This window comes from Mus musculus, chromosome 5, assembly GCF_000001635.26.
Source record: "Mus musculus strain C57BL/6J chromosome 5, GRCm38.p6 C57BL/6J".
Lineage (NCBI taxonomy): Eukaryota > Metazoa > Chordata > Mammalia > Rodentia > Muridae > Mus > Mus musculus.
Window position 1 is genome coordinate 43,868,238 of NC_000071.6, and position 19,428 is coordinate 43,887,665.

Below are 19,428 nucleotides of genomic sequence, written 5' to 3' on the forward strand. Positions count from 1 at the left end.
CTAATCAAAGCAAGCTTTGATGTAATGAATGTGAGGCTCTGCTCACATCTATCTAGTTCAGAGAGGTAAGTTTATCTTAACAGCACTTTACCATCTGGGGCTGGGTTTGAACTGATACCTCCTGAGAAGAGGGGCAGAGTAAAGCTGAGACTTTAAAGATACTTGGGCAGGATTTTTATCAAAGCTCAGAAGTAGAGGTAAGCAGGCCATTCATTGCCAGGCATTTGGGTGAACAGAGAGAGAGAGGGAGGGAGGAGAGGGAGAGGGAGAATAATTTTACACACACACATACACACACACCTGAGCATAAGTAGCAAACATGTCAAGTGTCAAGGTTGTTGGTCAGGAGTATTCTGAAGCTGTTGTTTGTGTACCAGCAGAGGCTAAAGTGCTGTCTTCTCTTGGAGAGAGAGGTTCTGGTCAGTTTGCTCTGGAGTCTGGAAGTAAGCAGTTGGAGTGCCTGTTGACAACCCAAGAGCCTTATTAGTCCAGTCACCTCCGTGGAACTTTGGAGCAGGAGTAGGGGGTGGGAAAGGAAGCAGATAAAAGCAAGTGAAAAAAAGGAGGAGGGGCAGGCTCTGACCCAGTCAGCCCTGTGCTCTCTTCCTGCCTAGCCTGGGCCAGTCTTCGGGAGCCCAATGGCTAACTATGAATTTAGCCAGGTGTCTGGGGACAGACCTGGCTGCCGCCTCTCTAGGAAAGCCCAGATCGGTCTCGGAGTGGGTCTCCTGGTCCTGATCGCCTTGGTAGTAGGGATCGTGGTCATACTTCTGAGGCCGCGCTCACTCCTGGTGTGGACTGGAGAGCCTACCACGAAGCACTTTTCTGACATCTTCCTGGGACGCTGCCTCATCTACACTCAGATCCTCCGGCCGGAGATGAGGTGAGTTGGCTTCTGAGGCTCACTCTAGGCACAGTGCGCAGCGGGACACCGGGGAAGCAGGCTGTGACTCAGCTGGAGCTCTCGCGGCGGGGGGGAATCTTCCAGATTGTCCCAAACAAAGAATCTTGTGTTGTGGATCAGCTGGAAGCCGAAGGGCAGTGCTGAGCGGAAGGTCTCCTGTTCAAGTTACCAGAACACCGCCTGCACAATGCCTCCTCCGTTTTGGCAGTGTCTGTGATGGGGGCGCCGATCCTTGCTGAGCTCTGCAAAGATGCTCGCTTCCCACAGAGGGTCCTGAACTCTGAAGGAACCCTTAGGGCTATCTTTGGCCACAGCCATGCTTCTGGGACAAAGATTACTCTCAGGCACAGGAACTTCACATTGTCTTTTGGCTTGTGGTTTCCATCAGACACCGCCCCTGCCCAGAAAGTTAAGGTCACAGGCGACATTTAACTAGGTGGCTTGCTCAGCTTGCTGTGGGGGTGGAAGGGGCCAGGAGGATTTTTGTGAATTCAAGGTTAACAAGGGCTGCACAGCAACATTGTAAATTCCAGGACAAGCTTGGGTTACAAAGAGAGACCTGACTCAAAATAAGTTAATTAATTTTAATTAATTACAACACAAAGAAAACAAAAAACAAGCCCAAACAGCATCCTGGTCTTTTTTTTTTTTTGCACCTGATCATTAATAAAAACAAAACAAGACAGACTGTCAAAACTGAAATATTACTCATCAGGTAAGCGAAATCCACTTGGTGATCCTGTGTAGACCCTTGGGAACATCATCTTCATTGGTCAATAGAGTCAGCCCATAGAACCCCTTCCACCCACTACCTGCCCCAGAGGGAATGATTTATGTTGCTTCTCCCTGGCATCATTTTAACGTAGAACTGATTTCTGAAGTCAAACAGAAAGCCCAGCAGGCTGGGAAGGCACACGCAGAAACCCAACTTCACATTCTGTCTTCAGATGCACACACTTCCCGGGTGCTCGAATGCTCAGTGGTTTGGGTCCTGGTCTTACTTGAAAATGTTGGAGTATAAACACTCTCAGGGTCCTGATAAATATTTTGTTTACAGATGTTTAAATGATATTGGTTGTTCAGCCATTTTGATAGCTTGTAAATTTTCTGTGCTTAGCAAACCAGATGCATGGCACTGGCATGATGTGTGCTTAGCATTAACCATGTGGTGTAGACGGTAAGCACTTCTTCAACCTATCCACTCATGTGTATATGTGTGCATTCAGCAAGAATTAATTATTTGTGTTTATCAAATAATAATCAATCTAAAAATAACAGGATTAACTAATAAAAGTATATATATTTACTCTGTGTGTGTACATGTGTGTGTGTGTGTGCACACACGCTCGTAAGTGCGTGAGTGCCTGTTCCACAGTACACGTGCAGAAATCATGGAATTCAGTTCTTTGCTTCCACTCTGTAGCTTCTGGGAATCAAATTCAGATAATTAGAGGTTTGGAAGCAAGCATCCCTACCTGCTAGTCTGTATCATTTGCCTAACATATTACTATTGTGATGAGCATCTTTTCAGACATCTCACACACACACACACACACACACACACACACACACACACACACACACACTTTATATGAATAGATTAGTGGCAGGTACATCTCATGTGTCAGGCACTTATGTCAGGAGCTGAGGTGCAGCTCAGTGATAGAGCTCTGGCCTGGTTTACAAAGTGCCCTGGGTTCACCCTCAGCATCGCAGTAGAGGAATGAGTGGAACAGAATCAACCAGGACAGAAGGCAACGATACATAGACGGTTGCTATTGATATCTCCATTTTATAGATAAGAAAAGGGAGTCAAAAGCTGAACCCTGTTGAGCCCTGAAGCCAGATCATTGGAGCTGGAATCTTGGCTCTGTTGCGACCTCAGACCCCGCCCTCAGTGTATCTGCGCTGTGGTGTGTTCCCACCTTGTAAAATGGGAACGTTAATGGCAGCACTCGGCATCTAGAGTAAACGAAGAGGACTAAGATGAATAATCTTGTCATGGTAAATGCTCAAAATGTTACTGCTGTGTAAATGGAGTGTTGCAGATACCTCTCCACAATAGCAAATATAAAATAAGTACAGGCGTTCATGCATTAGAACATTGTTGTATAATTCAGTCCTCCAGTGCTGAAAGTTACATCGTTTCGAATCTTGTTCACCTAACACTTGGTGGTGATAGGGTCTCTCATATTGCTACACCCAAATCTACCTTATTTTTTATAGCGTAGATGTAACCATTTCCAGTCATCAAAAATTTAATTTCCAATTTTAAATTACATATCTCTGTTACATTTAGGGGATGGGAGGATTGCCATAGGGCATGCATGGAAGTTGGTTCTTTCTTCCCCTATGTAGGTTCTGGGAATCAAACTCAGGTCTTTAGGCTTGGCAGCAATCACCTTTATTTAAATGAGACATCGTGCTGGCCCATTTTCTAATTTTTCAATCCCATTCATTCATTCATTAGATATTTTTGAGCCTCTGCTGGGTTCCAGGTGGGTGATCTGGCTACTGGTGGCACAGGAGGGGTAGTGTCCTGATTCTTGTCCAGCTTTCCCTTACAGTAAACATCTTCAACTTATACCTTCATGTGTGCACTGGAGCGTTCTGTATGACAGACTCCCACTGATAGAATGAGATTGTACATGTTTTAGTTAGGGTTTCTATTGCTATGAAGAGATACCACGAGCACAGCATATCTTGTAAATGAAAATATTTAATTGGGGCTGACTTACAGTTCAGAAGTTTTAGTTCATTATCATGATGATGGCATACAGGCAGACATAGTGATGGAGAAGGAGCTGAGAGTTCTACATCTGGACTGACATACAACAGGAAGACAGACAGACACTTGGCCTGCCTTGAGCATCTAAAAACCACAAAGCCCACTCACACACTTCCTCCAATAAGGCCACGCCTACTCCAACAAGACCACACCTCCTAATAGTACCACTCTCTATGGACCTTTGGGGGCCATTTTCACTCAGGTCACCACAGTGCATATTTTGTTTGAGTGGCTTTCAAATTGCACATGTTTCTAAATCCTCTGTGAAATAGTTTTATTAGTTATTTATTAACTCTCATATCAGTCTACAGGGCCCACTTCTCCATGATATGACCATTATTAAATGTCTTAAATCTTTTTAAATTATGAGAAAGATGGAAAGATAACATATAACCATTCCCTGTTTGCCAGCAAGTCTTCTGTCTGGCTTTTGTCCATTTAAACTTTGTTCAGATCTTCACTCTTTCTGTTGAGTTAATTACATATGTGATTTTGGGTTGTTCATATTCTAGATAATATTTATACACACAGACACAAAGTATCTCACAGCTACATCACTAAGGCCTCCACCCCAAGGACACATTTTACTGACAACACCCTGAGTTTCATTATTATATTGGGGCTACTTCTTATTTTGATACCCTTACTAAGAAGCACCGAGAAAGCCAGTTTTATTTTCAAACCTAGTGCACTGGAAATGTTTACTCTCTGTTCTGCACTATGAATCAGGAATTCTTTCCTCTCTGGGTCTGCACTTTCTCTTGCACAGCTAGAAAGCAAAGAAGCGACCCTCAGCTTCTGCACTAAGAGTTTGAGCCACAGCTTTGGGTTCCTAGGGGGAGTTATGCATCTTCCCTTTGGCAGTTGACAAGAGTTACATCTTACATCACTTCTGCAAGGGGCTGTGTTTCTTCCAGCCTCCAATGACCACTTCCTGTGTGTCCATCAGGTTAGCATGAACAGTCCCTCCTTGAGGCCTTTGTTCTTCTGCCTGACACCCAGTCTGTACTGATGTCACAGGGGTCTCCACACAAATTGAAATAGCATGTGTGTGTGTGTGTGTGTGTGTAGGTGTTGGAACAGGTTTGTGCACTCATTGATGCTGGCAATCCAAAACAGAAAACAAATAAGCAAACAAACAAACAAACAAACAAAACTCAAAACCCTGCAGTCTAAGCCAACATGCAGCTTTAGTCTGAAGGAAGTGTGACAGGATTCCCTTCCTTCCTGGAACTATAGACTTTTCCTTAAGGCTTGAAACAATGCGGCCCACTCACAATTATGGAGGGTGCTGGCCTTCCTACCAGGCCTATGATCTAATGTTATTTTCATGTCCTAGAACATCTTCCAGCATCAGGTAGATATTTCTGAGCACATATCTGTGTGCTGTTGCCTCATGAAGATGATACTGCCAACGACTCATCTGTTTATATATATATATATATTTTTTTTTTCCGAGACAGGGTTTCTCTGTATAGCCCTGGCTGTCCTGGAACTCACTTTGTAAACCAGGCTGGCCTCAAACTCAGAAATCGCTTGCCTCTGCCTCCCAAGTGCTGGGATTAAAGGCGTTTGCCACCACACCCAGCTAAGATTTTTTTTTAATGCTGAATCTTGTTGCTGGGTACCATTTTCTAAGTCTCTATAACAAACTACTACTGCCCAGTTCAGTAATTTGCATTGAGGATCATCTAGGTTGTGTGATTCTGCAATTGGACAGGGGTCGTTTGGAGGCCAACTTGACTCCATGTCATCTGGGTCTGCCATCACCCAGGCCATCGTTCAACATGCCATGCTTTCATGAATGACATCTTGGCTTAGCAGAGAAGTTGTGTGTCTCTTTCTCTTTGTATTGCCTCTGCATGGTCCCCTCCACAAGGTCCTTCCCTATTAGACCAGGGACTCTTCATGGTTTTCACACTCTAATAGTGCATTCAGCTGGGTCCTCCTAAAACTTTAGGCTCATGAGGGCTTCACCTCTACAGGTCACCAAGCCAAGGCCAACTCAGACTCAACAGCTAGAGAAACTCTACTTCTCAATGGGTGGGAGGCATAAGACATTTTGTGGGTACCCTCAGCTCTTCATGTTTTGCATGGGAGCATCCTTGTTTATGTTCCTACAAGCCTTTTGTTATAATTGTTCTGTTGCCTCTGTTATTGCCCTTAACAACTTCCCAGAACTAGATTTATAATGAAAAAAAATTGCATGCAATTTATGTTGCTGAGTTTGAGGATCATTTTATAGTGGTGTGATGGTTTATATAGCCTTGGACCAGGGAGTGGCACCATCTGAAGGTGTGGCCTTGTTGGAATAGGTGTGACCTGGTTAGAATGGGTGTGTCACTGTGGGTGTGGGTATAAGATCCTCACCCTAGTTGCCTGGAAGTCAGTCTTCCACTAGCAGCCTTTGCATGAAGACATAGAACTCTCAGTTCCTCCTGCACCATGCCTGCCTGGATACTGACATGCTCCCACCTTGATGATAATGGACTGAACCTCTGAACCTGTAAGCCATCCCCAATTAAATGTTGTTTTTTATAAGACTTGCCTTGGTCATGGTGTTTGTTCACAGCAGTAAAACCGTAACTAAGACAAGTGGTATATATTTAGCACTCAGATTAATGCTTAAACTATAATAAGTTCTAAATATTTAGTTGAATCACATAAATAGCATATGAGCATATATATATATATGTATATATAAAACAAATAATGTAAACAAAGCCATAATAAATATACCTTCCCAGGATTACCACATTTAAATCTATCAATCTGTGTTTAAGTTATTTAGACTTTGTGTGTGTGGGGGTGGGGTGGTGGTAGTTTCTTTATAAGCTGTATAATTTTGTGGGGGGAGGGGCAAGGATGCAGTTGCTGTAACCAAGGCAACTTATGAAAGAAAGCAATTAATTTGGGACTTGTCTTTTTTCTTAGTTAGGGTTGTGAAGAGACAATACAACGACAGCAACTCTTACAAAGGAAAGGTTTAATTAGGGCTGACTTACAGGTTCAGAGGTTTAGTCCATTTAGTCATGGTGAGAAGCATAGAGACATGGTGCTAGAGCAGCAGCTGACCCACAGGTAGAAGGGGGAGGGGGCTGGCATGGAATTTTGGAACAACAATCCTGAAGACACACATTTTCCAACAAGGCCACACCTTCAACAAGGCTACACCCCCAATCCTTTCCAAAAGGTTCATCAACTGGATCCTAAGGGGTCCATTTGCATCCAAGCCACCACAGGGATCACAGGTTTAGAGGCTTAGAGTCCATGATCATCATGGTGAGGTTCATGGTAGCAGGAATGTAGGCATGGTGCTGGAGCAGTAGCTGAGAGCTCACATCTTTAGACACAACCATTAGGTAGAGAGAAAAAGAACATTGGTAATTGACTAAGTTTTTTTTTTTTTTTAAGTTCTTCCAACAAGGCCACCCATCTTAATCCTTTTCAAACAGTTCTACCGAGGACCAAGTATTCAAACATACAATTCTATGGAGGCCATTCTCATTCAAACTACCACAAACTTGCTTAATAGGCAAGATTAACTAGCCGGTGAGCCTTGGGGATCTACCTGTCTCTGCCTTCCTAGCCCATGCATGCCACCGTACTAGGATTTTTAACAGGAGTTCTGGAAATAGAACTCGGGTCTTTATGCTTGCAAGGTCAGTACTTTACCAGTGGAGCCATCTTCTCAACACTGCAGATCTTATTATTTATTTTTTTTAAGATTTATTTATTTATTATGTATATAGCATTCTGCATGCATATGTGTCTGCAGGCCAGAAGAGGGCACCAGATCTCATTATAGATGGTTATGAGCCACCATGTGGTTGCTGGGAATTGAACTCAGAACCTCTGGAAGACCAGCCAGTGCTCTTAACCTCTGAGCCATCTCTCCAGCCCTTGCAGATCTTATTTTTAAAACTTACCCTCATAAAACTCATCTGCTGGCCTCTCTTTTGCTTTCTGTGCTGGGTGTCAGGGTTAATTTACACTGTCAACTTGATCGTATTTAGGATTATTTATAGCATAAGTGAGATGCACCTTTAACTTTCTTTTGCAGAATTTCTAAAGAGCTTTAACTAAGAAGGAAGATTAATCTAAACACGGGGTGGGGGCACCAACCTGTGAGCTGGGATCCTGGGCTAGACAAAAATTGGGGAGGGAGGAAAAAACAGTCATGTATTGGCATTTTCCGTCCTCTCACTGTACTTCTTGGACAGGGTGACAGATTAAGTCACTTCTGTCGCCATGCTTTCTCCGTCATGGTGGATTGTGAGCCAAAATAGACCCTTCATTTCTTTCTTCCTCCCCTCCCCCCCTTAAATTGGTTTATATGAACTGTGATGGTTAATATTGACTATCAACTTGATAGGGTCTGGAATCACCTAGGAGACAAATCTCTGGGCATGTCTATGAGGAAGTTTTCAGATTGGGTTCATCAAAGTAGGAAGACTCAACATAAGTGTGCATAGTATCGTTCCAAGAACTTTGGTTTTGGCTGAGTAAAAAGGAGAAATGCAGGCAAGTAGCCACATTAATCTCTCTCTCTCTCTCTCTCTCTCTCTCTCTCTCTCCTGCTTTTGCCACCTTGGCAGACTGTGACTCAAACTGTGAGCTATAAGAAAGCTTTCCCTTTAAATATGGCTTTTGTTCAGTGTTTTCGAAGGGAAAGAAACATCAGTTATTTGTTCTCAGTGACAAGAACAGCTACTAACATGTGGGGTTTGAACCTGGGGTCTTGGCTGAGCCACACTCCCTGTCTCATTCGAAGATGGATATCAAGCTTTTCCTTGAAGATGAAACTCAACTCTCTTAAGTTGAACCAGCAGCATTAAATGTAGAATACTCCTGAATTAACGCCCTTGTTTCCTCAGTCTTGAAGGCTACATTTACAAGCTATCTTCTGACTAAGACAGCCCTAGATATGCTGAGAGACACACATCCAAGATTTACCACAGGGTGTACAGGATGTCAGCACTTACAGTATCTCTTGGCTCTGTGGGAAAGTGTGACACTCAGGACTCAGGGTATGTGCAGAGGTAGAAGAGGGTCTGAGGGTGAGACAGAGATCAAGCCATGAAGGAAGATGGGTCTCTAGAGAGAGGTCTGGTTGGTATGACTTAAGTTCCGTGACTCTCCCATCTTGGTGAAGATCAGCTTCCTCTATAGATGATGGGGATTTCAGCCATGGATGTGAGTTACAGATGCTGGAGGTCCAGCTGAGAGTACAGAGATATAAACAAGTATGTACATGAAAGATCTCTTCATCCCAGCCACAGGAGATGTTGACAGCCAGAGAGGAGGGGTTCTAATTCACCTCACCACCCTTAGTTAACTCATATGCTGTTCATCATATTCTGGTCTCTTTGTTGAAAAAAAAAAAGCTTTTTGAATGGAACACACTTATGTTAATATAAAGGTGGCTGGACCCAAATGTAAATGATGAAAGAGTCAGAGAATAGTCTCTATTCTTCCGCTTCACTTCTTTCTCACATTGGCTGGATTTTCTGATCCCTTTGTTTTCAGGTTACATGTTTTTAAAATTCTCCTTTGCTTCTTCCTCTTCAAACTTTCTGGGTATTTTAGGAGGTCAAGTCTGTTCATTTTACTTCCTTCTGACTCCTACTTTGATAGTCTCAGCATTTTACTTGAGACTTGATGAAAGCAGAAAATTCGTACAGAGAGTAAAGACTTCCCGATGTTGGATGGAACTGGCAAACCAGTGAACTCAAATAAACCCGTTCCCTTTACATAAGATCATGTCAGGCATTTCATGATAGTGACAGAAAACTGATTAATCAGGAACAAGGATAGAACAACTGCCAGATTCAACAGCCTGGCTCACCAGAATTTGAAAACATTTTTTTCCAAGTCTAAGTTTTCATAAGCTAAGCGCACATAGCACGTAGACCTACACATATTGGAGATTTATTTATTCATTTGTGTCAGGCTTGAAAGTGACCAGATGAAATGTAACTAGAACAGACTCGAAGCCCGAGAGACTAGCTTTAAATAATTGTTTATGAGGATGTCAGTAAAGTGATAAATTCACTTCAAAAATATTTCGAGGCACTTGTATCTGCTGGTACTCAAAATGAATATTAGACTTAGATACATTGACATGAACTAGTTAACGTTCTATGAAGAGGGCAGTATGAAGCTGAAATTTTCTGATTGTGTTGTTATTGCTTAGAAATTATTTGTATCTCTAGCAGACAAAAATGACACACTATCCTCTACCTTAAAAGGTTGGAGCTATAACCTCAGACGAAAAGGAATGAAAACCATATTCTACTGAGTAAATTTTTTTTTGTAAATCTTCCCAACAGTACCTGCCTTAGTCTGTTGCTATTCGTATAATAAAGTACAAGATGTTGGAAAATAGATGAAGGAAAAACAAGTTTAGCTCACAATTTCAGAAGTTCAAGAAACTTCTGGCTCCATCATAGTATGGCAGGTGGTAGCAGGATGCTGAGACCTGTGAGGAGAGCACTTAGACACAGGAACTAACTCCCACCTTCAGAATAGGACTCTGAGAGTGATGACACCTTCCATTAGGTCCCACCATTAAAGATCCTATAACACCCACCTACATGGTAGGCCAAGCACAAGCATGGAAAACGTTGGGGTATAGACACAGACCATATCCAAGCTATGATAACATCTCAGTATGACGCTACACAGAATGTTGTCTATGGTGTGGGTTTAATTTGGGCCCCCTTCAATGTTTTATGTATTTTGTAACATATTTATTCAGGAATACTATGTATTCCTATGTACCTATAGGGAGTTGCTCTTAGGAAGCCCAGGACTCCCAGGAAACTGCCAAAATTTGTGTGGTTAATTCTTCTAAAAAAAAAATCCTGAGTTATTTGCGTATAATCTTTACTTTGTCATTCATATTTTATATCTTCTCTGTATTTCTTAAAATAGATAATATAGCATACATGCTACATAAATTGCTATTACATCATGTAGTCCAGAGAATGATAGCAACTTATTCTGAATATTTTCAATATGCAGTGGTTTGGACTCACAGATGTGGCAGCCACATGCACAGGGGACCAACTGTATGCCTGGCCTCTTGCAGGTGGGTTCTTTCTTAACAGTGAGCAAAACACACAGAATCCTTCTAATTTCAGCAACTTGCATTCTCTCAGGCCAAGGAAAATATGAAACAAAACAAGAACATATGCTGTATAGCAAATGGTGGGAAGAGCTGGGGAGAATGTGGAAGAGGGTTTCAATCTTCAATTATGGGAGTAAAATGAGAACAACTTCCCTGCAAGGTGACATTTTAGTAATGTCTAGCCTGTGTTTGATCTTCCAGGACTTTCCTAAAGACATATTATAACTTTGGTTAGTTCTAATGTAGAGTCATATTTTACACTGTAAAGATGTATAGTATGTTTTCTTTAACTTATTACCATTTTCTCTCTATTTACAGATACCTATTAGTATGTGGAACAGGGTGGCTATTTGGCTTAGGATTGCCCACCGTCTGATTTGGATGGTTACAGTCTTGTGGTGCTGTTTATTTTTATGCTTTGATGAGTTGATTTATTACTATGAGATGTACGTGTATGATGTGTGTGAGTGCCCATGTACACGGATACATACGTGTCATGGCGCACGTGCAGAGGTCAGTTTTCTTCTCTGACCTTCATGCGGGGTCCATGGAACAGACTCAGGTTGCCAGGCTTGGACAGACAGTGCCTGACCTGCTGCTTCCTCTCGCTGGCCTCTGTGCTGCTGTTTAACATGCTCCTACAGAAGCAGTGTTCCCTAGAAACTGACAGCCTGGTTACAGTAGACTAGACTTGGGGATGGAGCAGGGATACCTCACAGGGGGAGCTATTCTTCCAGCATTACATCAAACGCCCCATAATGTCACATGGTCCCACAACTTGAAGGTTATTAGAGTTGAGCACTGCGTGCTTGGGACATCTGTTGTTAAGTTCCGCAGTGACATTTCATCCCACTAGTTTAGCAGCAGTTGATGATCCTGGACAGCCCTTCTTTTTTCTTTTTCTTTTTCTTTTTCTTTTTTCTTTTTTGTTTTTTTGTTTTTGTTTTTTTGTTTTTGAGACAGGGTTTCTTTGTGTAGCCCTAGCTGTCCTGGAACTCATTCTGTAGACCCCGGCTGGCCTCAAACTCAGAAATACGCCTGCCTCTGCCTCCCACGTGCTGGGGTTAAAGGCGTGCACCACCCCTGCAAGGCTTCAAATGCCCCTCTTCTCTACCCATCCCCATCATCTACTGGCTCTGTTTCTGTGAAGAGCTCCGACAAACACATTTGCCACCTGACTGATAAAGGATCAAGAACTAATCAACTTTTCTTTTCTGAACTCCCTTTCAGGGCAACCAGTAAAGAATCCCACCCTGCTTAAAGAATTAAAGTCAATACATACCAAAGGACTCTTTCAGTTAAAAATAATGATTTGCTAATTTCCATGGCATTGATCAATCCCGTTCAGGATCATCAACTGCTGCTAAACTAGTGGGATGAAATGTCACTGCGGAACTTAACAACAGATGTCCCAAGCACGCAGTGCTCAACTCTAATAACCTTCAAGTTGTGGGACCATGTGACATTATGGGGCGTTTGATGTAATGCTGGAAGAATAGCTCCCCCTGTGAGGTATCCCTGCTCCATCCCCAAGTCTAGTCTACTGTAACCAGGCTGTCAGTTTCTAGGGAACACTGCTTCTGTAGGAGCATGTTAAACAGCAGCACAGAGGCCAGCGAGAGGAAGCAGCAGGTCAGGCACTGTCTGTCCAAGCCTGGCAACCTGAGTCTGTTCTCAGGAAATGAGTTTGTCACATGAGTATGGTGACTGGAAGTCTCTTAGAGCCAGAGTAGGCAACGCTATGACACTCAGTCTAGGACCAAACTAGAGGATCCGGCTGGCTGCTCATATAAGGCCTGACTCCAGGGCCATGCAGCTGGGACCTCTGATATGCAAGATTCCGGGATAGCACACTCTCAGGGCAAGAACCAATCCCCAGTCCCAAACTTCCCGAGTAACTGTCCTGCCTTTGAGATGAGCCTGCCTATTATCCTGGAGAAGCCTAGGTTCTGTTGGTAGAGAAAAAGCCTAGAGAGTGTGTCAGTGCTACTCACTGCAAGTTGACATGATGTTTCTGGACTTGGGTGGATAGTTCTTGAGAACTCTATTTTTAATATTTTATGTTTTGAAATCATGTGTATATGAGTGTACATTTGTACACATGAGTCCAGTGCCCTCGGAGACCAGAAACAAGTGTCGGAGCTCCCTGAAGCTACAGTTACAAGCAGTTGTGAGCTGCTGGACATGGGTGCTGGGAACTAAGCTCAAGTCCTCCAGAAGAGCAGTCCATGTTCTTAACTGCTAAATCACGAGTCTAGCCGCTAGAAGACACAGGCGTTTAAAGGAAAGACGGACACGTTATGACTTCCATTTATAACTTCAATCCAGAGCAAAAGTGCAAGGCCATACTGTCCTTAAATTATGTTTGTACCTAATTTGTCTTATACTGAGAACTTTGATGATGATGATATAACTATGTGTTTTCTTTGTCGCTGGATGTGTGATATGTAATTGTTATATATTTGTTTATGCTTATTATTATTATTGTTAATACATTCTATTCTAAGTGATGTAAGCTTTCTTCAAGGTTCTTTTTACCTTCAGAGACAGGATTCATGCCACTAGTGGTGAGTATTGAGAATGCTATGTCCTGGCATGGTGCTATATAATTAAAGAGAAGATCATGCTGGCTGTCTCACTGAAAAGGGATAGTAGTAAGACAAACACTCAACTAAGAAAGCCACCCAGAGCCTCTTCAGTTAATGTCTCTTCAGTCCGCTGCAGTGCCATGCTACTCGCCTTAAACCAATCCTGTCAGATTCATCAACCTGTTGTCCGTTCCCTGCCTTCATCTCACTTGATCAATCAGATTCACTAGAAAGAACTGACTTCACATCTTCCCTTTGAAATATTCTCTTCCCTTCATCTCTCTACACTGGATGCTTCCTAATTTATAGCCTCACCCAAAACTTTAGCACCCCCAGGACTGACACAACCCAACTTCCTAATGAAAAAAAATCCCTACTTGGATGGCAGTGGACATTACAAAACTCATCTGTTCAAATACAAATCCCTGGTGTCTTTCTCAATTTGTTCCATTCCGTTCTTTCCTTATTTGAAACAGCAGTTCATTTTCCAGTAACTCAACTAAAAAATCTTGGTATCACTTCTCTCTTCTTCTTTTTTTTTTCTCTTTCACACTTCATATGCAGTCACACATTAAATCAAATGTGTTCTACTCTCAAAATCTATGCAGGCTGGTGTGGGTGCACGTGACCATCCCACATTAAGAAACAGGAAGATCGTGGTTTAAGGTCATCCTGGGTTATTTGGTGAGTTTGTCCCCCATCTCAAATGTACCCAGAGTCTGTCCACTTCTTACCACATCTGCCACTATCCAAGTCACAGTCATCTTTCATCTGAGTTTTTTTTCTGGGAAGAACAAAATTGGGTAACAGCTGATATAATATGCAAAATGGAAGAAATGGACGGGGTGGGATTGGAGGGGCAGAGCCTTTTAAGTAGGCCTGAGAAATCAGGCCTCCATTACAATTAGCATCTCAATATCAAATGTAGCATTTTTCAACAGTCTCACACATAGTCATTAATTATCAAAATGATCACTTAATTTCCATAAGAAAAGTAGTTCTCATTGGTCACTTACCTAATTTACTTACCTAACATTTAAGGGAATTATATAACTAATACTACTACGAAGCATAAACATTTACAGGAAGGTAGATACTCATCCAAGTGGGTGAGAGCCAAAGTTCCTGCCTGTGTTTCAGATGGTGTGTGAAGACAACTTCTTTTACAGTTGATAGTGTATCCACATGGGAGGAATAAATATAAGCTTGCCCTAGATTGCTTTCTATTGCTAGGGTAAACACTACAGCCCAAAGCAACTTGGAGAGGAAAGGATTTATTTTGCCAACTCTGTGTGAAGTAGGACACAGTTTTCTGGTAAAAAATGACTCCAGAACTGATTATCTACGGTGCTTGTTCTTTGAGAAGCTACTTAGAATCAATCAGGTCAGAATATGGAAACAATCAGTCCTCTCAAAGGAGAAGTGGTGACAAGAATAGATTTAAGGTGTTGAGAAAAAAAGAAGCCAAACAAAACAAAACAGGAATTGGGGTGAAAGATGAAGAATCGATCTCCTGTGCACATGTGCTAGGAAGGGTCAGAAAGGGGAAGATGGCTATATTCATACACTGATATGGGTGGAAATAAAGAGACCATTTTACCGTAATGCCCACTCTGGAGAAGGCCATGAAGAAACAGGAGAGTGACACCTGAAGTCAGAAATATGGAGAGTCACCCAAGCAAGAGAATTCCTTTTAATCACTAATTTTCTTCCAACAATGAAGAGCAAGTGTGTCCAATATAGAACACTTGCTTAAAATTTAAAAATACAAAATGAAGGACCAAATAATCCCCAGTTAGACTCCTGAACTGTAGACTTAAATTTTTTTTTTTAAATCCACAAAGTTGAAAGTGATCAACAAGTGCAATCTATACCTGCTTGAACAGGCAGCTTTGGCATTAAGTAGTTTTAAGAACACAGTTAAAGGGCTGGCGAGATGGCTTAGAGGTTAAGAGCACTGTTCTTCTAGAGGTTCTGAGTTTAATTCCCAGCAACGACATGGTGGCTCACAACCATCTGTAACGGGGTCTGATGCCCTCTTCTGGTGTGTCTGACAGCTGTGGTGTGTTCATATACCTAAAAATAAATTGATCTTTAAAAAAACCAAACAAACAGAATACAGTTAGAATATTTTGTAATGGAAAAATTTTTGAATTGCTATGGTGTTTTCTCCTTCTCACCAGAATGTGTCAGATGTGGTGTACACACCGGGAGACAGTGACCTCCATATATTGTCCTGATATGTTTTCTGTTGCTATGATAAACACCATGACCAAAACCAACTCAGAGACCAAAAGGGAATATTTGATCCTCCAGCTCACAGTCCATTACTGAAGGAGGCAGGAATTAGCAGAGTTACACCAAGGCAGAAAATGAAGTGGAACCGTCGAGGAACGCCGCTTCCTGGTTTGCTCCCTCGGCTTGCTCTGCTGTCTTATGTAGCCTAGGCTTGCCTGCCAAGGGTGGCGCTGGCAACCATGATCTGGGCCCTTTCACATCTACCAGCAATCAAGAAATTGTCCCACAGATGTGCCCATAGAGCAGTCTAATAGACATAGTTCCACACTTAACCTCCCCTCTTCCAGGTATGTGTAGCTTGTTGACAAAACTATATGACCAAGTTGACAAAAACTAACCAGCACAGTGATCCAAAAATCTATTGAAATTATTAGTCTAATAGCAGGAAAGACTCAAGATATACACTTCCGTGGGTACTACCCTCTCCTTGGCACTGTTGAACTAACTCTCTCTCTCTCTCTCTCTCTCTCTCTCTCTCTCTCTTTCTCTCTCTCTCTCTCTCACACACACACACACACACACACACACACACGTCTCTCTGTCTCTGCTGTCTCTGTCTCTCTTTCACTTTCCTTTCTCATTATATCTATCAACCAAATATTAAGAAGTAATTTCTGTCTTTGGCACTTATATATGAAATTCATAGCAAAACTGATCATCTTGGTTCCTGGGAGTAAGCTGAATTACCCATCAGTGTATGGAAGTTGGTGAACACTCCTTGGGAGTTCTTCAAGGACAGAGGCAGAAAACAGATGGTAGAGATTTAAAGTCACAAGGGGATGCCGAGGCTTAGGTAAGGACAGTAGATTGTATCTGGAAACTGCCTTCTTGCTGTAACCCTGTTTTCAAAGGCATTCTGGACTGTAGGGGTCTGAACACATTCACAGCTGAGAACCATGTACTCTGCACTTGCCAAGTTACCTTTTCCTCATTCTTCATATTCCAAGGGGTTCTTCTCCATCCTCATTTCCCCAACCTCAAGCAGTATCTTTTGTCAGTCTCTTAAGGGTAAGAAAGTTACATAATGGACATTTAAAGCACAGTGAGATGTCCCTGAACGTTAGGGGCATCTCTTATTGTTCAATAATACAATAGAGAGAAATCTGCCATCTGTGTCACAGCTTTCTTTCTGTGTTTAAAGAAGTAGCCAGTTACAGAAAAATGGTTACAAAAAACACCTCCCTTAACTTCTTTCCCCTTTTCTCAGAGAGTAATCCTGCCCTTTGTTTCTCTCACAGCTTTCTAGAAGGGTTCCCAGCACAAGGCAGCATATGATCTTGTTTTCAACGTCTTTTCTCACTTCCCTATTCCTCCCCAGTTAACAGTGGTTGCTTCGATGAGCACAGCTGGGTCTCACTTTCACAGTCAATGGACCCACAGTTAATACATTTACTGTCCTCTAGATTCACACCCAGGGACATTTGTGGTGTTTTCATATTTGCAATATTTCCTAAGTAATGCTTAAGATAAAGTGTGTGTGTGTGTGTGTATTAGAATTCTAAGAGCAAATTTGCTAAGTTAAAACATATATTATTTTTTATTTTGAAAAACCCAAAGCCCTATTTCTCTTCACGGGGCTGTTCTCTTCTCAACACAGGGAGGATTCCTGTCTCCTCACACCCTGCCTCTTTCAGGGGCCCCTGTCTTGCTGTTCAGCACTCTGGTAAGAGAAAGTACTGGCTCCAGCTGTTCTTAATTTGTGCTCCTTGCACACTTTCACTCTGTGGAATTAACTATTCTGCCTTTTGTTTTTTTTCCTGGTGAAGTATATCTTACAGTCTGGATGGCATTTATCTATGTACAAATATGAGCCATAGAATGTACCACAGTTGCTTCCACTGGCTTCTTAGTTTGCTAAAACTAAAACAGACACTTACTAAACACCGCTTCAACAATAGAAATGTACTTCCTGGCAGTCCTGAATTCTGGGAGTCAAAAGTGAAGATGGCTGCAGGGGTGACTTCTGGAGGCTGTGAGGAACTCTGTTCCATGCCCTTTTACCAGCTCTTGGGATCTTTAGACATTCTTGCATGGGTTCAAGGAGTTCTGTTAGTCTTCATATTATATATTGTATTCTCTCTGTACATACATGTTTGTCTTTATAGCCAACTTTTCCTTTCTGTCTCTGTCTCTGTCTCTGTCTCCGTCTCTCTGTGTGTGTATGCATATGTATGTGCATGTACCTGTGAATGTCTGTGTATGTATTGTGTGTGTCTGTTTGTGCTCGTGTCCGTATGTGTGTGTGCATGTGCTCGAGAGGGCGTTTGTGTCTATATGGCCAGAGAACAACACTGGTTGTCTTTCTCTCTTGCTCTTCATTTTATTGTGAAGCAAGGGCTCTCACTGAACCTGGGATTTTGGCTAGACTGGCTGGCCGCTGAGGGCTGTGGGCTTCATCTCTGCTCCCCACATTCAGCTGTGCCTAACTTTTACGTGAATGCTGAGGACTTGAACTCAGGTCCTCAAGCTGACAGCATGCACTTTACCCACTGAGCCGTCTCCTCAGCCTCAGTCTCTCAGCCATATGGAATGTGGAACTGTCTCAATGACTTCATATAAAGTCGATCATCTACAAAGATGGGTTTTAGCAGTGTAAAAAATTTTCAAGCTAAAGTATAATTACATCACTTTCTTTCCTTTCCTCCTTTCCCACTACCATGATCTTCCTCTAATATTCATCTCCAATTGACAGCCTCTTTGGATGAATTCACCTCACCCTTGAATGAGCCCCCTAATTGATTACCTAATACAAAATGGTCATTACTGAAATAATTTAGTCCCAAGCCACACTAAATGTGCTCAACAGGTATATATAAAGAGAGAGAGGGAGGGAGAGAGAGAGAGAGAGAGAGAGAGAGAGAGAAATATTCTGTGAATATCTTATTTCCAAATAAGAATACAATCAGAGATAGTGGGGTAAGGTTTGAACATCTTGGTGAGGACGCAGTTCAACCCACCACACTGGGTATGCCAATTAAATGTTTTGGAGCTATATTCAATAGAGCTCAAAAAAAGACTTTAAGTGAGAGATGTATAATATCTATATAATGAGATACCCAGAAGTGTGGTGACTTCAGGGTTAGCTTAGCGGATCAGTGAGAGTCAGGCTCTTTGTTTCTAGTCTTTCATCTCCTGGGGCATCTTTTATCCTCAAGCCTTTGTCAAAAAATGGCTGCAGCAATTCTAACCACTGTGTGCTCACATAATCACATCTCGAGTAAAAAAGATCAGGAGGACTGGCATTCATTTTGGGACTCCTCTCATTCCATAACAATGTCTTTCCAGGAATCCTTTCTTCACTCTTCTGCATTCTCCTTAAATTTCGTTGGCCGGAAGTGGCCTGCATGGCTAACCCGAGGCGTAAGGAGGTGGTTCAAGAAGTGTTTGATATTCTGAGATCTTCTGTGGAGACATGTTATCCAAACAGAGAAGAGGGGTGAAGACATTTGTTTGGTTAGGGCCAGCTGTGCTGGGCATGTCACATGTGGACACAGCACTGAAATGTACTCTCCACACCTGCAGAGTCCAGTCTCCTTGCACGATCTCTCCGAGTGCTCTCTGGACCGGTGACACTGGCTTTGGCTCCATTTCCCTGATCGCTTAGGCCAGCTGATCATCTTCTATCCATTCACTGGTCATTATGACTTCTTCTGCTTTGCCCGTCTTACTACTGAACAGTCTTTTTTGTTTATATGTTCAACTTCCTATTCTCTTGTCA

The 19,428-nt window shown here is 42.4% G+C and overlaps 1 protein-coding gene across 1 annotated transcript in view; it reads left to right on the forward strand.

Moving 5' to 3' along the window:
- The first annotated feature begins 571 nt into the window (after window positions 1-571).
- Cd38 (CD38 antigen) overlaps window positions 572-19,428 on the forward strand; it is a 43,566-nt gene continuing 24,709 nt past the window's right edge. Inside the window, exon 1 of the mRNA NM_007646.5 lies at window positions 572-883. Within this exon, the coding sequence (NP_031672.2) occupies window positions 639-883 (245 nt within the window). The 5' untranslated portion in view covers window positions 572-638. The remainder of the gene's footprint in view (window positions 884-19,428) is intronic.